This window comes from Somniosus microcephalus, chromosome 16, assembly GCF_052327205.1.
Source record: "Somniosus microcephalus isolate GS21.2 chromosome 16, FLI_Smic_1.0, whole genome shotgun sequence".
Classification (NCBI taxonomy): Eukaryota; Metazoa; Chordata; class Chondrichthyes; order Squaliformes; family Somniosidae; genus Somniosus; species Somniosus microcephalus.
This window is the reverse complement of record NC_141002.1, coordinates 83576461-83594761: the sequence shown is the minus strand read 5'-3', so window position 1 is coordinate 83594761 and position 18301 is coordinate 83576461. Positions and strand designations below refer to the sequence as shown.

Sequence of the window (18301 nt, the reverse complement as noted above, 5' to 3'; positions counted from 1 at the left end):
TAGATGCATTGCTGGTCATCTTCCAAAATTCTATAGACTCGAACAGTTCCCATGGATTGGAGGGTATCTAATGTAACCCCACTATTTAAGAAAGGTGGTAGAGAGAAAACGGGGAATTATAGACTGGTAAGCCTGACATCGGTAGTGGGGAAAATGCTAGAGGCCATTATAAAAGATGTAATAGCAGAGCACTTGGAAAACAGTGACAGGATCGGACAAAGTCAACATAGATTTGCAAAAGGTAAATCATGCTTGACTAATCTACTGGAATTTTTTGAGGATGTAACTGGTAGAATAGATAAGGGAGAACCAGTGGATGTGGTGTATTTGGACTTTCAGAAGGCTTTCGATAAGGTCCTGCATAAGAGATTAGCATGCAAAGTTAAAGCACATGGGATTGGGGGTAAGGTACTGACTTGGATAGAGAACTGGTTGGCAGACAGGAAGCAAAGAGTTGGAATAAACGGGTCTTTTTCCGAGTGGCAGGCAGTGACTAGTGGGGTACCGCAGGGATCGGTCCTAGGACCCCAGCTATTCATTAAATATTCATGATCTAGACGAGGGAACTAGATGTAATATCTCCAAGTTTGTAGACGAGACAAAGCTGGGTGGGCGTGTGTGCTGTGAGGAGGATGCAGAGAAACTCCAGTATGATTTGGACAGATACATGGCAGATGCAGTATAATGTGGATAAATGTGAGGTTATCCACTTTGGTGGCAAAAACAGGAAGGCAGATTATTATCTGAATGGCAATAGATTGGGAAAAGGGGACGTTCAACGAGACCTGTGTGTCCTTGTGCACCAGTCGCTGAAGCTAAGCATGCAAGTGCAGCAGGCGGTTAAGAAGGCAAATGGTATGTTGGCCTTCATCGCGAGGATTCGAGTACAGGAGCAAGGATGTCTTGCTGCAGTTGTACAGGGCCTTGGTGAGACCACACCTTGAGTATTGTGTGCAGTTTTGGTCGCCTTATCTGAGGAAGGATGTTCTTGCCCTGGAGGGAGTGCAGCGAAGATTCACCAGACTGACGTATGAAGAGAGATTGGGTCGATTAGGCTTCTATTCGCTAGAGTTTAGAAGAATGAGAGGGGATTTCATTGAAACTTATAAAATTCTAACAGGACTAGACAGACTAGATGCAGGAAGGATGTTCCCGATGGCGGGGGAGTCCAGAACCAGGGGTCACAATCTAAGGATAAGGGGTAAGCCATTTAGGACTGAGATGAGGAGGAATTTCTTCACCCAGAGAGTGGTGAACCTGTGGAATACTCTACCACACAAGGCAGTTGAGGCCAATTCATTAAATATATTCAAGAAGGAGTTAGATATATTTCTTAAGGCTAAAGGGATCAAGGGATATGGGGAGAAAGCAGGGACAGGGTACTGAATTTGGATGATCAGCCATGATCGCATTAAATGGCGGAACAGGCTCAAGGGGCCGAATGGCCTACTCCTGCTCCTATCTTCTATGTTTCTATGTTGACAAGATTTTCTGTGTGATGTATAGATTCTATAAATGATCTCAATCTTGGGAAGGAGATTACCAACCAGCTTGGGAGTGAAGATTGTCTCGTGGTAAGATTTTCTTGACTTGTTGAAAACTTTGGGCACATTTTCTCATAGCAGTATATTTTTGATGCAATATAAACTGCTTGTGATGCAGTTTTTGTGTAAATTTAAAAGCCTTTAAGCCCTTTTGAGTGCCAGCAGTAACATTTCTCCCTGAAGTAAAATAAATGGCCTGATTGCAGCATAGTACACAAGACCTGATACATTTTTGTGTACTTTTACATTGTTGTATTTTACATTGAATTTTACCAGTACAATGATTTCTAATTGAAACTTTATTTGTGTTTGAACTCGTGTTAAACTTGCCACTGAGTTCAGCATGATATTCTACTATTTTGTCTTGCACTGTGCCACTAATTAATGTTTGTTCTACCTTTTTTTAGACAGTAAGGCCAAATGATGGGAATGCATGCACATCATGCAATGCTTCCTATTCTCCTGCCCCAGGTAGAAGATCCAATTACAGTGACTCTGGTAAGTACCATGGTAGCTATCTGTATGTAAAACAGACTTCTCTGGTTTGTGAGGGGTTAGCTGATCTCACTGCAGCGCTGATGAGGGAATCACAGTTGGCTTAATTGCCCTGGGTTCTCACTCTTTTTCTCTAACCAATGCATGTATCGATATCTGATAGACAGGATTAGATTGAAGTGTGAGATCCTTTTTTCCCACCTTGCATACAGCTGAATGACCTACAAACGGTAGCAGGCCAGGCTTGTGCATGAATCATGGACACGTGAATAAGATACAGGAGGGCACAGCGTGCCTCTGAAACCTTATTGCAGCAGGGAGTAAATGGCAAGTGGGAACAACATTGGCAGAGAATTTAACAAAAGATCATGCCAAATGATGAATTAAACAGTGTGGTACACATACATTGTATACACAGTGGAATAAATTGTACATGTATTTAGTGCTTCCTGATTTCAGATCCTTGCAAATTTAAATCCTGATAATCATCCCACAATGTCTAAGCAGCTGAGGAAAGCCTGGTTCAAAATTGTAATGTGGATTTCTTTAATGGCATAATCCTTCTCCTTCGCAACCTTTGCTGCTGCCCTACTCTGGCATTGAACATTGGGGTCCAATGCATGGTTCTACCCTTTGAAAGCAGCACTTGAAAATGGAGACAGAAATGCAGGCAGCCAAGCTGTACTATGTTTTCTCTTAGCATCCTAAATCAGGCATAGTTCAATCCACCCATATTGCTATTCAATACATTATGCTGGGTGTTTTTTTAAGTAAACACTTTACAAATCCAACAAAAAATGAGCTTGGATTGGTTCAGTGAGCTTGTCTTTAGTACACTTGGCTGGGGATCAGAAAACCGTGCTCACCATTAAAAGGCAAATTGTAGTGGTGTCAGAAAAGCTGACTAGTTCACAATGGCACAGTCGAGGCGCATGGAAACATAGGAACAGGAGTCGGCCATTCAGCCCCTCTAGCCTGTCCTGCCATTCAGTTAGAGCATGGCTGATGTGTACTTTAACTCCATTTACCGGCTCGACGTCTCCCAAGACCCTTACCTAACAAAAAACCTTATCGATCTAGGTCTGGAAAATATGCACTCTTGCCCCTGAGTCAGGAGGTTGTGGGTTCAAGTCCCACTCCAGGGACTTGAGCACATAAAGCTAGGCTGACACTCCAGTGCAGAGCTGAGGGAGTGCTGCACTGTCGGCGGTGCCGTCTTTCGGTTGAGACGTTAAATCGAGGCCCCGTCTGCTCTCAGTGCCATGGGATCTTTTATGTCCACCTATTTCGAAGAAGAGCAGGGGAGTTATCCCCGGTGTCCTGGCCAATACTTATCCCTCAACCAACATAACAAAATACAGATTATCTGGTCATTATCGCATTGCTGTTTGTGGAATCTTGCTGTGCGCAAATTGGCTGCTGCGTTTCCCACATTACAACAGTAACTTCAAAAAGTACTTCATTGACTAAAGCGCTTTAAGACATTCGGTGGTCGTGAAAGGCGGTAGATAAGTGCAAGTCTTTCTTAATCTGTGCTGTACCTGCTCCACCGCCAATATATCTTTACTGAGGTTTGGTGACCAAAACTAAATGCAGTATTCCAGAAGGGGTCTGACCAATACTCTGTACAACTGAGCATTACCTTTCTTTTGTATTCCAACCCCCTTGAAATAAAAGCCAACATTTCATTAAACCTTTTTTGATCACTTTATACCTGGGCAGCACCGTCAATTTTGATGCTCATTGTTGGAGGCCCTGTTGCAGGAAATGCATCAAAGGAGGGTGCCCCTTTTTGGGCCTGAAAAGTCACACTACAGTAAAAGCAGAGGTGCAACTTGCATAAAGGCAAGTTAGTGACTGAGTCAATGCAGTCCCTTGGGCCTGGCTTCAAATGAACACTTTGGTATCCTGAGGAAGGCAAAGATAGCTGTACTTTCCATATTTGCTTGCATTTCTTACGACCCGATCTTAAGTTAGGAACCATTGTATCTTCTGTAAGGTACCGTGAGGCACTGTGCCTGGCCATTGTTCTTCTGAGCACTTTTTTTAATTGTCAAAGCTGGACAGTGTACTTCTCTTGAAGATTAAGGTGGCAACCAAGGAAAAGCAATTGGATGAGGCATCCAGGCCAAGATGCTGCTCTGCTGTTGGGAGATTTCTCTGGATCAGCAGTCATTGATGCAGAGCAATGTCATCCTCCCAGTGCTGCTTCTCCAAATAATGCAGGCAATGCCGATTACTGTACAATCTTGTTTAATTGCTCCTGGCATGCATAATAATCTTTCTTTGGCCAGGTACCATCTGACAGTAAGTGCAAACCTTTTCTTTCATGTAAACCATGGGGTTGATATGGAAGGACCAGATGCCCGCATTGGGGCTATCTACAATGCCATACACTTGAATTCTGCCACACAAGAAAGCTATGTGCCCTGTCCAGCTGATGCTTCCTGATTAAAACATTTTGAAATCTGTAGATTGGCTCATAGAGGGACTACATGCCGTCAAACTTGTCCATTATAGTTTATGGTTGATTTTATGCATATGCTCTTTCAGGGATGCTGCACTATTTTGTTTGACCTTTTTATAAAAAAAAAATCAGTAAAGCACTTGATGGTCTGGTATAATGGGTGCACCGTGGCTGCAGTGTGTACCATCTACAAGATGCAGTGTGTACCATCTACAAGATGCACTGCAGCAATTTGCTGAGGCTTCTTCGGCAGCACCTCTCAAACCCGCATCCTCTACCGCCTAGAAGGACAGGGTAGCAGGCGCATAGGAACACCGTCACCTCCAAGTCGCACACCATCCTGATTTGGAAATATATTGCCGTTCCTTCATCTTCATGGGTCAAAATGCTGGAACCTTGCTCCCTAAAATAACCATGGGAGTGCCTTCAACACACTGACTGCAGCAGTTCAAGGAGGTGGCGGCTCACCACCACCTTGAGGGCAATTAGGGATGGGCAATAAATGCTGGCCATGCCAGTGACGCCCACGTCCCATGAACGAATGGGGGGTGGAAAAATAGTTGCTGTTTTTTTCAGTTTAAGGGTTTTGTGACTTGTCCAAACTATGATTAAAGTTACTTCTGAGTTGTAGGAAGGAATACAAAAAGCTTATACCCTGATTAGGTTTAAAATTCTGCAGGCTATACTTAATCTATAGCTTGGCAACTGGAGCAATAAGGCTCACTTATTGACTAGGTTCTGTTTGACTTATTTTGGTGTTACTCATTGCAATATGGCTTAGTATGTTGTTTGATGTGCAGAATTGTGACTCTTAACAATGGCATTGCTGCTCCGACAAGGGCATGCAGAGTATCTTTCCACACTGGAATTGCCCACTGGGCCACTGTTTGAGTTGCTCTTCTTAAAAACTGATATGTGAAATTTGTGTTTTAGATAATGACGTGTCATCTGATGAGCAGTTTTACAATAGACGTCGAAAACGACATCGATCAGATAGCATTTCTCTCCATTGGGATGATCTGTCTTTGTGCCTGATAAGCAAGTTGCATCGTGAACATGGAAACAGTGAATCATCAGATTCTCCCAGTCATCTGGTTCGTAAAACATCACATAGAAACATTAGCTGAAAATTATGAAAACAGTCAGTCAACATCTGTGAAGAGAACAGGCAAGTTAACATTCTGGTCCTTCTTCCAAACACGCACGTTTTGAAGAAGGGTCTGCATTCAAAGTGTTAATTTCCACAGATGCTGACTGCCTTGCTGAGCATTGTCAACAGATTCTGTTGTTTCACAGTATGAACTTTGCTCCCCCTGCTGTTTGAATTCAGTTTTTCTTGTGCAGTTCAGTTCTTGAACTTTCAAATACTGCCTGACGAAAACCTTTCTTCCTCAAAAATAAATTGTCACCTCACAGTAGCCATGTTAAGCATAAAACATTTTATTACTGAACTATCTTCACTGTTCTCCTCCCTCAGCCTCTGCACTGAACGACTTCTCATCCTCCGTGATTACAACCTCCAACTCAATTCATCATGCTCTCTCTCCTCTGCGTTCACTAGCCTGCTATCCTCCCTTAATCTCTCCCTCCATGTAAACTCCCCAACCTATATTCATGGCTACCCCCTCGACCTTGCCATCTCTCGTGGCCTCGCTACTCCTATCGTGTCAATTGCAGATAAGGCCATCTCTGACCATTTCCTCGTATTGCTGTCCACCCACATCCCCCTTCTCCTCTTCCGCCCCCCGCCCCCCACCCCACCAACCCTACTTCCTTCTGTGTCTGCCTGGAAAAAACACTCTCCCAACTCTCTTACAACTGCACTTATGAAATCTCAACTGTCCAGCCTCTGGCCCTCCATTCACTATGACATTTCTGCAGCTACTGATCTGCTCAACCACACCCTCACCATTATCTTTGATGCCCTAGTCCCTACTGAAACAATTGCCCTCTCTCACCCTGGCCGTTCCCCCTGGTACGGCTTTTATCTTCGCTCCCTTAAGTCCAAGGGACGCAGACTTGAATGGATATGGCGGACAACTGGTTTAGCCATTCACCGCCAGATCTGGCTGAACCACATAAAGCACTATCGGGCCCTGCTCTCGTCTGCCAAAATTGCTCACTATTCCAGAATAATTTTGGAATGCAAAGATAAACCCCAGCTCCTATTCTCTACTGCTAACTGCCTTAAACTCCCCTCCCCTGTCTCTTCCACCCTCGCCTCCGATAACAAGTGTGAGGAGCTCATGGACTTCTTTATCTCTAAGATTGAGACCATCTGTTCAGCTGCCTCTTCCTTTCCTTCCCCTAGCCCACTGGACCAAACTTCCTCTAAGGTTCCCCCCTGCCCTAGCCCTGAACTCGCATCTTTCTCCAGTTTCTCTCCCCTCATGATCTCTCTGCGCTCATCTTGTCTGAGACCCACCTCCTGCTCCCTTGACCCTATTCCCACAAAACTGCTGACCACCCAATTTCCTTTTCTGTCTCCCATGTTAGCTGACATTGTTAACAGTTCTCTCTCCAAAGGTACTGTCCCCCTCCCTCAAATCTGCCGTCATCACCCCTCAAAAAAACAAACCTTGATCCCTTCGTCCTTGCAAACTACCGCCCCATCTCCAACCTCCCTTTCCTCTCAAGTCCTTGAACGTGTTGTTGCCTCCCAAATCCGTGCCCATCTTTCCCACAATTCCATGTTTGAATCCCTCCAATTAGGTTTCCGCCCTTGCCACAGTACCGAAACGACTCATCAAAGTCACAAATGACATCCTTTGTGACTGTGACGAAGGTAAACTATCCCTCCTAGTCCTTCTTGACCTGTCTGCAGCTTTTGACACGGTTGATCACTCCATCCTACTCCAACTCATCTCCACTGTCGTCCAGCTGGGTGTGACTGCACCCGCCTGGTTCCATTCTTAGCTATCTAATCGTAGCCAGAGAATCACCTGCAACGGCTTCTCTTCCCGCTCCCGCACCATTACCTCTGGTGTCTCCCAAGGATCTACCCTTGGCCCCCTCCTAGTTCTCATCTACATGTTGCCCCTTGGTGACATCATCCAAAAACACAGCATTAGTTTCCACGTGTACGCTGACGACACCCAGCTCTACCTCACTACCACTTCTCTCGACCCCTCCACGGTGTCTAAATTGTCAGACTGCTTGTCTGACATACAGTTCTGGATATGAGAAAACTTTCTCCAATTAAATATTAGGAAGACTGAAGCCATTGTTTTCGGTCTCCCGCCACAAACTCCATTCCCTCACCACTGACTCATCCCTCTCCCTAACATCTGTCTGAGGCTGAACCACACTGTTCGCAACCTTGGTGTCATATTTGACCCTGAAAAGAGCTTCCGACCACATATCCGCAGCACAACAAAGACCGCCTATTTCCACCTCTAACAATGCCCGTCTCTGCCCTTGCCTCAGCTCATCCCCTGCTGAAACCCTCATCCATGCCTTTGTTACCTCTAGACTTGACTATTCCAATGCACTCCTGGCTGGCCTCCCGCAGTCCACCCTACGTAAACTTGAGGTCATCCAAAACTCGGCTGCCCGTGTCCTAACTCGCACCAAGTCCCGTTTGCCCATTATCCCTGTGCTCGCTGACCTACATTGGCTCCCGGTTAAGCAACGCCTCGATTTCAAAATTCTCATCTTTGTTTTCAAATCCCTCCATGGCCTCGTCCCTTCCTATCTCTGTAATCTCCTTCAGCCCCACAACCCCCCCTCCCTGAGATATCTGCGCTCCTCTAATTCTGCCCTCTTGAGCATCCCTGATTTATAATCGCTCAACCATTGGTGGTTGTGCCTTCTGTTGACTAGGCCCTAAGCTCTGGAATTTCCTCCCTAAACCTCTCTGCCTCTACCTCTCTTTCTTCCTTTTAAGATGCTCCTTAAAACCTCCCTCTTTGACCAAGCTTTTGGTCACCTGTCCTAATTTATCCTTATGTGGATCGGTGTCAAATTTGTTGTCTTAAAATACTCCTGTGCAGCGCCTTGGGACGTTTTACTACGTTAAAGGCGCTATATAAATATGTTGTTGTTTCTGTTTCTCTTTTCTCTCTTTCCCCCCCCCCCCCCCACCCAAGCAAAAGATTTTTTGTTCATGGGATGTGGGTGTCGCTGGCAAGGCCAGCATTTATTGCCCATCCCTAATTGCCCTTGAGAAGGTGGTGGTGAGCTGCTGCCTTGAACCACTGCGGTCCATGTGGTGAAGGCACTCTCACAGTGCTGTTGGGGAGTTCCAGGATTTTGACTCCGTGACTATGAAGGAACAGCGATATACTTCCAAGTCAGGATGGTGTGTGACTTGGAGAGGAGCTTGCAGGTGGTGGTGTTCCCATGCGCCTGCTGCCCTTGTCCTGCTAGGTGGTAGCGGTCGCGGGTTTGGGGAGGCGCTGCCGAAGAAGCCTTGGCGAGTTGCTGCAGTGCATCTTGTAGATGGTGCACTGCAACTGCAGTACGCTGCTGCTGGAGGGTGGGGTGCCAATCAAGCGGGCTGCTTTGCCCTGGATGGTGGCGAGCTTCACTTATCCAGGCAAGTGAAGAGTCTTCATCACACTCCTGACTTGTGCCTTTGTAGATGGTGGAAAGGCTTTGGGGAGTCAGGAGGTGAGACACTTGCCGTAGAATACCCAGCCTCTGACCTGCTCTTGCAGCCACAGTATTTATGTGGCTGGTCCAGTTAAGTTTCTGGTCAATGGTGACCCCCAAGATGTTGATGGTGGGGGATTCGTAATGTCGTTGAATGTCAAGCGGTGGTGGTTTGACGCTCGCTTGTTGGAGATAGTCATTGCCTGGCACTTGTGTGGCGCGAATGTTACCTGCCACTTATCAGCCCAAGCCTGAATGTCGTCGAGGTCTTGCTACATGCAGGCATGGACTGCTTCATTATCTGAGGAGCTGTGAATGGAACTGAACACTGTGCAGTCATCAGCAAACATCCCCACTTAGGACCTAATGATTGAGGGAAGGTCATTGATGAAGCAGCTGAAGATGGTTGGGTCTAGGACAGTGCCCTGAGGAATTCCTGCAGTGATGTCCTGGGGCTGTGATGATTGACCTCCAACCACCACAACCATCTTCCTTTGCTAGGTATGACTCCAGCAGTGGAGCATTTTCCCCCTGTTTCCCATTAACTTAAATTTTACTAGGACTCCTTCATGCCACACTCTGGTCAAATGCTGCCTTGATGTCAAGGGCAGTCACTCTCACCTCCCCTCTGGAATTCAGCTGTTGTCCATGTTTGGTCCAAGGCTGTAATGAGGTCTGGAGCCGAGTGGTCTTGGCGGAACCCAAACTGGGCATCAGTGAGCAGGTTATTGGTGAATAAGTGCTGTTTGATAGCACTGTCGATGACACCTTCCATCAATTTGCTGATGATTGAGAGTAGACTGATGGGGTGGCAATTGGCTAGATTGGATTTGTCCTGCTTTTTGTGGACAGGCCATACCTGGGCAGTTTTTCACATTGTCTGATGGATGCCAGTGTTATAGCTGTACTGGAACAGCTTGGCTAGAGGCGCGGCTTGTTCTGGAGCACAAGTCCTCAGCACGACAGCCAGGATGTTGTCAGGGCCAAAGCCTTTGCTGTATCCAGTGCGCTCAGCCATTTCTTGATAGCACATGGAGTGAATCAAATTGGCTGAAGACTGGCTTCTGTGGTGTTGGGGACCTCCGGAGGAGGCCGATATGGATTATCCACTCTGCACTTCTGGCTGAAGATGGTTTCAAACGCTTCAGCTTTGCCTTTTGCTCCACCATCATTGAGGATGGGGATATTCATGGAGCCGCCTCCTCCCGTTAGTTGTTTAATGGTTCACCACGACTAGATGTGGCAGGACTGCAGAGCTTTGATGTGACCTCTTGATTGTGGGATTGCTTAGCTCTGTCTATAGCATGCTGCTTCTTTTTAGCATGAGTTGCAACTTGCCCAGGTTGGCACTGGATTTTTAGGTACGCCTGGTGCTGCTCCTGGCATGCTCTTCTATACTCATTGTACCAGGGTTGGTCCCCTGGCTTGATGGTCATGGTAGAGTGAGAGATATGCCAGGCCATGAGGTTACAGATTGTGGTGGAATACAATTCTGCTGCTGCTGATGGCCCACAGTGCCTCATGGATGCCCAGTTTTGAGCTGCTAGATCTGTTCTGAATCTATCCCATTTAGCACAGTGGTAGTGCCACACAACATGATGGAGGGTGTCCTCAGTGTGAAGACAGGACTTCGTCTCCACAATGACTGCGATGGTCACTGCTACCAATACTGTCATGGACAGATGCATCTGCGACAGGTAGATTGGTGAGGACGAGGTCAAGTAGGTTTTTCCCCTCGTGTTGGTTCTCTCTCCTCCTGTCGCAGGCCCAGACTGGCAATTATGTCCTTCAGGACTCAGCCAGCTCGGTCAGTAGTGGTGCTACCGAGCCACACTTGATGGACATTGAAGACCTCCACCCAGAGTACATTCTGTGCCCTTGCTACTCTCGGTGCTTCTTCCAAGACCTTGTTTTGGTTTTACATCTGATTTTATTTGTCAGTGACATCAGCACATCGGTTATAAGAAAGACTGCTTGTTATTGGAGAAATTATGCTGCTTATATGGTTTCTTCCATTATTATGTTTAAAGCTTGTATGAGATTTATGGAAGATGTTTTGTAGTTTTTTGGTCTTGCAGTTCACTTTTAGTTTTAGAACATGATATATTTGTGTTCTACATTAGCTAGTGGTGTTCTTGCTCAGATCCTTCTTAGTTAATTGATAGCCTTGAGATTCAGGAGTTTCCTATTCTGCTTAAGATTCTTTCAGTTGGGTAATGCACAATTGGTGCCAGTTGCATTTACAAAACTTCCAGTTGTTCATGACCTGTTCTAAACTGAGGAATTGTGGATTCTTGAAAAATTATTCACTCTGTTCATCCACTAGTGATGCCTTGGATTCTAATATGGAATACAGGAAGGGGAAGTACTTTGCTAGAGAATCTTGTGTTATACACCAAAGCCAGTCATGTGCTGTATTTATTAGTCTTGCCTCCGATGACGAATGGTGATTTTTTTTTTTTAATTACAACAATTGTATTATGTTGGGATTGCACTCTTTTTCTTGTTTTCTTGAGTTGCTGACTTTTATCCACTACTAGTTCTGTTCTGTATTCAATCCTGCTCCCTGGTTGGGGGCATTGGTGACAACTGTTGGCAAATGATGTCAAAGAAAGAAAGAGAATTGCATTTTTATAGCACCTTTCATGATCCCTGGATGTCCCAAAGTACTTTACAAACAATGAAGTACTTTGGAAGTGTAGTCACCACTGTAATGTACAAAACAAAATTTGTCATTAAGTAAATTGACATACTCCCCAATGGTTGAATGGTTAGAAGCACTATTTGGTTGATGGGTTTTAGTTGGGGCACTACAATTAGTCTTGGGAAGAGAGAGTAGGAGGAAAACCAGCCAGGTTTCCCAGTCCTGATTGCTAACCAATAATTCCTGTTGGCAAAATGTGGGTGTTAACTGAGAATAGGATTAGGCTAAGTTGTGCTGTCTTTTAGTTAAATAGCCTGTCAACACTCATTATCCTATGTGAAGAATGGTTGCCATTGCTTTTGGAACCATACCCAACATCAGTCATCTCATTCAGGACAGCGAAGCATGAGAAAACTGAGGGGCACAGTGCCATGAAGAGTGTCAGTTAGGGTTTTTTTTTGCCCAAGGCATGTTTCAGTTAACATCCCTGCAAGCTTAATTTTCAGGAAGCCCAAAACTTGTGATTTTTAAACGTCGTCAGAAATTGTAAAATTGCAGGGGGTCTTTTGCTATTGGGAATATAATTTTGCTGCAAATGAAGTCTTATATACATGAAACAAACTTTTATTTTAATGACTCAATGAATTATCAAAGTAAACCAAAACAAAATGAATACTAAAATAAGTATTTTTAATTGTGTAATAAGCAAAAATTGGATGGATTAATGGAATGTGATGTAGATTTTTTGTGGGCCTTTACTTGCAATGGAAGTTGTGAGGAAATGTTGTAATTGCTTGCTGAGGGGGACATTAATGTAATTAAAATTTAATTGCAGAAGGCGGATGAGATTTAACTGCATTAACTAAAATGTCGTATATTTTGGGTTTCACTTGAATCTTAGCCGAGCACTCAGTACTGTGTGTGAGATGATCTGTGTGTTTACTTCCAAGCAACCAGATTATGCTATCCTTTTGTGAATCATGATATATTTTGGATAGTTTTTTTGTTGTTATGGACGCTAGCTTGTTTGCTTTTCTCTTGCAGGACCTTCATGTTGCTACTGAAGGTGAAGACTCCAGTGATAAGTTCAGCGTTGAGTTTGAGGTCGAGTCAATTCACTCTGACGATTATAGTGATTTCAGTGAGGATTCACAAGACCTAAGTGACGAAGAGGCAAGCTTCAAACAACAAATTTGTTGATTTCAAAAGTGCATAGAAATTGAAAGATACTAAGAGTAGCTTTCTTGCAGGTTTATGAAGTTGCCATTTATGAAGCTGCTGACAGTGATGAGGGCACCTTTATTGAAGAAATTGATCCAGAAATATCTGCAGCTGTAAGTTGGGGTTGGGTTAGCTGGTAATTTTATATCGCAGTATTGTTTTCTCTACATTGATCATGTTCCTCTTTCTCCTTCCCACATCCACCCAACTCTCAACCAATTCCTTTTTGTTTTTAACCCCTGCAGCAGCACAATGATTTAACAGGTTACTGAACTGCGTCTTGCTCACAGCTACCCACATGGTGAGGTTTAATCACAGCTGTGTCAGAGCGGTGGTGAGCAGAGGCTAGATGCCTTCTCTCCAAATTGAGACCATTTTTGGCACTGAACTATCTGGGCAGCGCACCATCTGTGGCAATGTGGATCGATAGCTTGCAGCAGCAACCCAGAGATCATTTTTTTTTCTCACTCCCTATATTTTGCGTACTGCAATGCAGCCAAGATCCCCAACTAAATAGCAACGGTTAACTTGCCCATGGTCAGTCTGCTGCATCACCTCAACAATTAAGTAATGCTACCCATTTCCTTTGTATGGTTACATGTGTTTCAAACAATAGATTTCAAACAATAGATTTACAGCAGTAAAATTCAATTACAGGATTATTGGAAATGTTCCAAATGTGAAGAGTTGAATCCTCCATTGCCACGGTACTGTCATCGATGCTGGTCCCTCCGCCAAAACTGGCTCCCAGATAAGCCTAAACTTCAGCGGTGTGACACCATGCAGGATGAAGGTATTGACGTTCCCGATTGCAAGAAGTCAACATCACTTGAGTCAAAGGAATCAAACTGCTCAGACTTGATCAGTGAGGCTTCTCATTGCTCAGAGTCGCAAGAAACTGAGTGCTCGCAACCTTCTACATCTGGTAGCTTCATCTGCAGCCAGGAGACTGAAAAAGTAAATGCAGACAAGGGAGAGAAAGGCGAGTTGAACACTTCAGGACCTCTGGAAGCTTGTGTTATATGTCAGACACGACCAAAGAATGGTTGTATTGTTCATGGTAGGACAGGCCATCTCCTCGCATGTTACACTTGTGCAAAGAAGCTGAAAAGGCGAAACAAGCCATGCCCTTTGTGCAGAGAGCCAATCCAAATGGTTGTGTTGACCTATTTTAGTTAAATGTATTTATTTATAATTGATGGTGTAGCTTTAACTTTTCATGAGGCAGTCACTACTTCAGGAAAAATTTAGACTGACTACTGTTTTAAGTAGTACACCATATAACTATATTGGCCCAGGATTCATGATCATAATGATGACCCATTAATGTTACTGTTTGTGTGGTGATCATAAAATCTAGTCTATTGTGCTGTTAAGTTAATTATAATTCACGCTTTAACATCTTGTGTTTAAGAATGCACTTCAATTTTAAAGTAGATATTCGTAGATGGTTTCACAGGTGTATTGGTGAATGTGTGGGGCAACATTACCACTGGAAATTGCCTGGTACAGGAACAGCTAAGAAAGAGGAAGAAAATATTGAAGGGGTCTTGTTAACAAAAAACTACATAAAAGGCTGTCATGTACAAACATTTTCATAGAATTTTGTATGTAATCCTGGTCACTTTCCAAAATAATAATTGTTTGCTGCCACTTACTATGTGATACATTTGTAATTCTTAGTAACCATTGCATTTGTCACAAAACAATTTTATTCACTTCAAATCAAATGGCTGTACTCATTACAAATAGGAATTTGTCAAACCTGGCGACTGATATCAGTTGTTATTGCAAAGGGTTTGCTTATGCCAATTCTCCAGTGCTGATCTCCATAGGAAGCCTGTCGATTAGTCATTTATAGAAACTTTAAAATTGGAATATTTGCTAATAAGATTATAAAATCTAGGTACATGTTTAATAATCAGATCTTTGAGCTTCTTAATGACTCTTTGTAAAGCTAGCATATAACTGCACAGAGACCAGAAGAACCCAGGTTCTAAGTCTGCTCTGTCTGAAATAGCAGATTTTTTAGCTGGCTACTCCAATTGACCCTCGTGAAAAATTGGCCTTGATTACTGATGCAAAGTGCGTGTGTGGATGTCGGGTGATGCCATGATTGAGTTTGGCTTCTGACGCAATAATCTGCCAAAGCTCACTATTTTGGTCATGCATGAAGCATGGCCACTTGCGCAAGGCACCATTGGGCAACTGGAGCCTATGAAAATGTACCCCAGTAGGAGTCCGTGCCTTCAAGAGAACAAGGGGGAGAGAAATTGTGTGTGTGTGTGTGCGTAGGGGAAGAGAAACCTTATATAAAATATAACCAAGTTCCAAATTGTACTAATAAGGGCTGTTCGTTCAAGTCAGATATTGCTGAATAAGTCACAGTTGCACAATTTCCTGAATTACAAAACATTGCATGAGTTTGAGGTTGCTGTGTTCCATTTAGGCCAGTCCAGCTTGATTTATAATTTTATTTAAAATCTGAAAATGCTGGAAATACTCAACAGGTCAGGCAGCTTCTGTGGAGAGAGAGAAACAGTTAACATTTCAGGTCGATGACCTTTCCAGCATCTGCAGTATTTTGTTTTTGCCAAATTGATTATGTTGGACTATTCATGTGATCTCTGGACTTTTATTTAAGCTGTATTATCCCCTCCACACTTGTGAAACCAGAACAATTGCATGTTGGGACATGTTTCCTGAAGTGAGATCACAGTACTGTAGCAGAGGTTGAGAAATCAGTTTTGTCAATAGTTTTAATTGTTCAACCGGGTTAATGGCGAGTCGGAGGAACCTGAATTGGAAATGTACTGCTGCCAACTGATTTGGGGATGTGAACTAGTGAGAAAAAGAAAAATGAAAAAAGTTTTAAAAAACTAATAGCAAGAGATGGATAGCATTAAAAATGACTTCAAAGCATGGAATGATTAAGGGAAGGAGAACTTGAGTTTTAATTTCCGTCCATATGATTGACCTTCCCTTGATCTTTCTGTATTTGCTAGCTTTCTGCCAAACTACAGATTTTGCAGATCCTAGTAATAGTAGACAAAATAGCGCTTATGTTTTGATTCCTCTTCCATTCTTCGCAAGAAAAAAGCCCCTCATAAAGTAAGTTGTAGCATCATTTATTAAGTGTAAAGGTTGTGCGGTGGCTAGAGAATGGTGGTTTGCAGGCTCATGCCTGTGAAACCTTCATTTGAGTAAATTTCTGATCTTGGTTGTAATGAATAGACCTTGGTTAGAACAGCAGCTGCCTTGGGAGGGAGGGACATATTGAATTCTGAGCAACCTGGGCTGTTGCACCCCTTACTGGCATTGGTAGAAATCTCTGATCAGTGAGATGTGGAAGGTGTGCAGCAACTCAGTACTTTTGTGCTGCTTTTTTTATGTTGCAGAATCATTTCCAGAAACAGTTCTGTAATACAGGCTGATATTTCCAGTGCTGTGGAATCTGCCTCATTTCCTACTGGGTAAATCACACAGACTAGAAATTGAAATACTGGATGGATGAAAGTTGGAAAAATAGGTGATTTTGCATATATATAGTTGTATGTTGTCCCTACTATTTTAGTTATCAGACATTCCAGATAGCTGTAGAGACCAGCAAGCAACAAAAACCACCTGCCTGTGTTTCCAGGGCAGTGTATTCACTGTTGGTGTTTCTGATTGAAAACCACTATTTAGATGACTCTGCACCTCATTTACTTTACAGTACAGCCTCTGAATTGGAGGCTTCTTTTAGTGACCGTATTGTGAAGTAAATACAGCATAAATCTTGCCTGTGCTAGCATTTCAGACTTTAAATGAAGGAATGCTGCAATATTGGGAGTGTGAGCAAAGCTCTTTCTCTGCTCTTTCTTCCACCGTCCTCTGAAGGCACTTCGTAGCAGAGAAATTAATTTCAAATCTGAGGATTTTCTATGTTATCAGCCAGACCCATCCATAATTCATGACTTGTCCTCCAGCTGTAATAAAACAAACTTCAGTGACTTGTTTTGGTCTCTTAATTGATGGCCACAATATTATGCAAGTGTAGGTAAGTACATTTGCTAGCTTCAAATGCCAATCCCAGTGCACCAGCAACATTGAAAAGATTGGCATTGCACAAGGAAGCATTTTGATTCATACCTAGCTGACTTAGAAATGGACCCATTGGATACGTGACAATAGTGCGTCTTCAAGAAAGAAGCTGTCTATGGACTATCGCAACCTAAAATGTCTCGCTCGAAGAAGCTTCTGAAGTTTTAAGTGTCTTGGCAAAGTGAAGAAAATTTTGAGGCGTTCTTGTAAGGTTTCAGTTTTGAGCATTTAGTGGACAATTTGCATCCTGCCTATTTTGCCCAGGTTTTGTTTTCTGTGGAGCTGCTGTTGTAGCTTTATGATCCAGGTAAAAGTTCAATAAGTTGGTCTAAAATGGCAACCATTTCCAGTAAATAGGTTTGGTAATACTAGAATACTTGGTTTAATATTTTGAAATGTAACTGAATTTTTTTAAATACCTCTGGTTTGAGTTAGCATATGTTGGAGTTGCAATGATTTTGTGCTTATTGTTTTACAATGTTTGGTTTTAAAAAATGAATACATTTCCTACAATGTTCAATAAAAAGATGTATTGAATATATGTGTAGGTTCACGTGCCTTTGTAAAGAAGGTGCTGTTTAAGTTAAGAGTATAAACTTTATTTTCAAATTTCAATGTAGTTGGTTGAATAAATCGATTTAAACCACATTTACCCAATAAAATACACAAATGTTTTAGTGGTAAATGTTTAACTACTAGAATCATTGGGCAAGGATTGGCTGGACCAGGGCATTTCGCAGCATGCTTTTAGACTTGTTCGTGCACGTTTTAGGTTTTAAAAATTTTGCCCACAATGTTGCTGGCTGATAACGGTGCAGCCAGGCATCTGGGACATTGGTGAACAAGCAGTGTACCTCCTTAAGCCATGAGATTAAGGATTGAGAAGTAGAGGAAGACGGGTGAATTAGTGGGTGAATTCAATGTCAAATTGAAGTAACCAAAGGTTGATGAGGGTAGTGCGGTTGATGTGTATATGGACTTTCAAAAGGTGTTTGATAAAGTGCCACAATGGGGAAGTGGCTGCATGGATACGAAATTGGCTAAGGGACAGAAAGCAGTGAACGGTTGTTTTTCAGACTGGAGGAAAGTATGCAGTGGTGCCCCCCCCCCCCCCCCCCCCAGAGCTCTCTTTAATACATATTCGACCGGGACTTTGATATACAGGGCATAATTTTGAAAGTTTGCAGATGACGAAACTCAAATATAGTCAACAGTGAGGAGAATAGGATCAGACTTAGAGGACATGGACAGATT

General features: G+C 43.4%; 1 protein-coding gene across 6 annotated transcripts in view; it reads left to right on the top strand.

Moving 5' to 3' along the window:
* mdm2 (MDM2 proto-oncogene) overlaps positions 1–17662 on the top strand; it is a 44551-nt gene extending 26889 nt beyond the window's left edge. For all 6 annotated transcript variants that reach the window (XM_086009382.1, XM_086009381.1, XM_086009383.1 and 3 more), the window contains 6 exons: positions 1507–1574; positions 1952–2042; positions 5440–5600; positions 12788–12916; positions 12994–13077; positions 13622–17662. In XM_086009382.1, the coding sequence (XP_085865508.1) occupies positions 1507–1574; positions 1952–2042; positions 5440–5600; positions 12788–12916; positions 12994–13077; positions 13622–14143 (1055 nt within the window). In that variant the 3' untranslated portion in view covers positions 14144–17662. The remainder of the gene's footprint in view (positions 1–1506; positions 1575–1951; positions 2043–5439; positions 5601–12787; positions 12917–12993; positions 13078–13621) is intronic.
* The last annotated feature ends 639 nt before the right edge of the window (positions 17663–18301 follow it).